This window comes from Propithecus coquereli, unplaced genomic scaffold (genome assembly GCF_000956105.1).
Source record: "Propithecus coquereli isolate 6110/MARCELLA unplaced genomic scaffold, Pcoq_1.0 Scaffold2, whole genome shotgun sequence".
Taxonomy (NCBI): Eukaryota; Metazoa; Chordata; class Mammalia; order Primates; family Indriidae; genus Propithecus; species Propithecus coquereli.
The window spans coordinates 5,875,072-5,878,348 of NW_012144966.1; the positions used below are offsets into that span (position 1 = coordinate 5,875,072).

The following is a 3,277-nucleotide window of genomic DNA, read 5'->3' on the forward strand; positions in this document are numbered from 1 at the left end:
CATGCCTGTAGTCCCAGCTACTCGGGAGGCTGAGGCAGGAGGATCGCTTGAGCCCAGGAGTTTGAGGTTGCTGTGAGCTAGGCTGACGCTACAGCACTCTAGCCCAGGCAACAGAGCGAGACTCTGTCTCAAAAAAAAAAAAATGTGCATGAAAATCAAAGTTTTGGATAACCAAATTATATTTAAAGGTATGAGGGAAACACACTACTAAGAAAGCCTAAGTTGTTTTATGGAAAGCAAAAGTTTTTATGAAAATTACCAGCGCTTAAGCTAGGTTTCCCACATACACAGTTTACCTAAAGGAACATTCTTATTCACATCTGCTAGAAAGCTTTCTAATTATCTTTCAAAAGGCCATATATTTCCAAATCCTAAGACATGCGCACCAATAACTACTTTCCACAACCAGCATGCTCACACAGTAGACAAAGCATGCTGAGTACTCTCCTTTTATCACACCAATAGTGTCTGGTTGGATTACAGCCAACAACAGGGCTCAAGTAGATTTATCTTTCCTGTAGATCCCGTAGTACATTTGCCTAATGCAGTGCCCTAGATTTTACAAATTACATTCACGGACGTACTTGCAAGTCTGCAGATTTGAACATTTTCAAGGAGGATGCAGACCTTTGTAAAAATTGTCTTGATCATCAACAAAGCACCAACTATTTTGAAGCCACAGACTATATTTTTGCTCTAATTTTAAATTTCTGTAAAGAATTTCTTGGCTTTTAGTAAAGTGGAGGTTGAGTCAATATGTTCATGTTCTATCTGCATTTACACTACACAGGAAGAACCCGCACATGCTAAAGATCTGTTTAAAAGCTTTTAAGGCCAAAAATTTCTATTGTGTGGCCATGATAGGCACTGACTAAAGGAAACTTGAAACTATAAATAGCACAGTAAACACCCATACAGGGGAGGAGGAATGTTTTGCTTGTAACAGCAAGAAAGGGGTTCACAATTCGACATAATGTCCATATTATATGAAAAAATTAGGAGCCAACAAAAAACTCCGACTCATGATTAAGAATGTGTCTTATCTTAATAAGAACTGAAAAGTTCTATATGCCCCTTGGCTACCATTTTTAAGGCATTTTCTCGCGACGCATCGGTGTTCGCTGCAAAGTGGCTCGGGTCTAACTCTCCATCACGAATGTCACAAAACCCAAAATGCAGTGGAATTTGGTTCAGTGTTGGTGCAGTCTAGGAGTGCCAAAAATCAACCTAGAGCAGGTACAGGGCAAAACTCCATCAGGTTTCCTCACTACCCCTGAGAATCACTGCTCCCCATACAAATAAGATCTTAAAAGCTCCAACCTGAAAAATACGTCAGACTTGCCAAATGTGTCTGTTAATAAAAGGTACTGCGACCACCTGTCCATGAGCAGGAAAGAAGTGGGTGGAAAATGGCTTCCCCGGGCAGACTGAAACGCAGTAGTAAATCACACGCAAATCTCTTCCCAGAGTAAGAGCTTTAAAACAAACATGTGCGGGGGACCCATTCACAGGAGGGTGGCGAGAGCCCCCGACCATTTCAACTCGGGATGCGAACGTGCGAAGGAGGGAACGCACAGCAAACCCGAGGAGCGCTGCGGGCATGCAGAATGGGTACGCCAAATCTGCAACCCTAACCACGGCGGCAGCAAAATATGCCCCGTCACCTCCACGACGGCTGTCCGCACCCGTCAAAACACAAAGCCCAACGGATTTTAAGAAGAAAGGAAAAGAAACACGTGCTGGCAAGATAAGACCGGAGTTCTTCTGCCTCCGAGTGCACTTTCACAGAGCCCGCGGAGCCCCACGGCGGCTGGCACCCGACTACCCGCACCGCCCGAGCGCTGACCGTGGGGCGCGCTCCTTCTCCAAGCGCCCCGGGTACGCCCATCACCCCCTGCCCCAGGGCCCCAAACTCCCGGCCTACCCCCGCCGAGGGTGGCGAGCTGCGGGAAACTGCGGACAGGCTCGCCCGGAGAATTAAGTTTCTAATAATATAACTTTAGGCGGATGAGCGCCGCCTCGCCCAACGCCGAGGCCGAACCAGGAGGCAACTCAGGGGCGTGAAAAGCCACGCGGGGGCGGGGGCCGGGGTCCCGGGGTCCCCCGCCCGGGCAGGTGCGCTCCCGTCCCGCGGCCGCGCTCACCAGGTTCCAGACGCCGAGCAGGATGGTGCCAGTGCGGACATGGCAGCACAGGCAGCAGCTGTTGGAGTAGAAACGCGTCCAGGGCGCGACCATCTTCATCGCTCCGACCGCGGGCGCAGTGGCGCGAGCGCGCGCCCAAGTTTTCAGGAGTGTCGCCCGCGTCGCCCAGTGCCCGCCGGGCCGCTGCTGCCGCCTCCTTAGCCGCTCCGGCTCCCGGCCTGCTCGCCCGCCCGCTGCCCGCCTCGCTTCGCGCTCCCCCGAGAGCTCCGAGCGGCTGCCGCGGCGGAACCCTGCGCTCTAGAGGCGACCGCGGCGCGGGACGGAGTCGGAGGGGGCGGGGCGGGCGGGGCACGTGACCTGCGTCCGGGCCCGTGACGTCACCGCGGATTCCAGCCAGCTGCGGGCGAGACGAGCCTTTGTAAATAAATACATCATCGTTGCACCCTCGGCCCGTCCCGGGGGCGGCCTGCAGTGGAATTCCAGGCCTTCCCTCTTTAATCCGGCCATTGGTGTAACTCTGTTACCTGTTCGAGACTCTTTTACTCTAGTTCGTTGTTTTTCTCCCCTCTACTCGTATGTTGCCGATAATCCGTAGGTGCAGTGCTATCACTGTTATCTTGCAAACTAGAGGAAGGAAAACTGCGCGGTGATTCCAGTCCACTGCAGTACTTTGAACCATCGCTGACGCCGCTTAGAGCAATTTATCTCCACCTCCCAGCTCAATTGCTGTGGTGGTAATTACTCTTTCCCAGAAAATCGGATGTGTGTCAAGGACATCCTCGCTGTGCTTCGGGTAGCATTTTTATCATGACTGTAGCGCTAAAGAAACAATTCTCTATCTCGAACCAATTGCTGACACAAGGTCTCTGTAAGACACAACACAGAGTGTTGAGAGATACTGAGAGATAGCACCGATTTGGAGTTTATGTCCTCTCAACTAGGGTTTTGTCTGGAAGCGCCCTTCTCCCACGTTAGCCTCTGACTAACTTCTACTAAAGCCAAGTATCTAATATAGTTTATTAGCAAGTATGAATTTTATTTCAGACTTGGAGCAAGAAAAAAAATGATTTGATCTAAATTTCTTAAGGACAGGTTATATAGGAAGAAAAATGTTAGTTAAGATTGTTCAAGTA

At 50.4% G+C, this 3,277-nt stretch overlaps 1 protein-coding gene across 1 annotated transcript in view; it reads right to left on the reverse strand.

Annotated features, from left to right (window-relative positions):
- Nucleotides 1–2,601, reverse strand: part of LAPTM4B (lysosomal protein transmembrane 4 beta) — a 65,840-nt gene extending 63,239 nt beyond the window's left edge. The window contains exon 1 of the mRNA XM_012643614.1: nucleotides 2,145–2,601. Coding sequence (XP_012499068.1) covers nucleotides 2,145–2,243 — 99 coding nt within the window. The 5' untranslated portion in view covers nucleotides 2,244–2,601. The remainder of the gene's footprint in view (nucleotides 1–2,144) is intronic.
- Nucleotides 2,602–3,277: the final 676 nt, after the last annotated feature.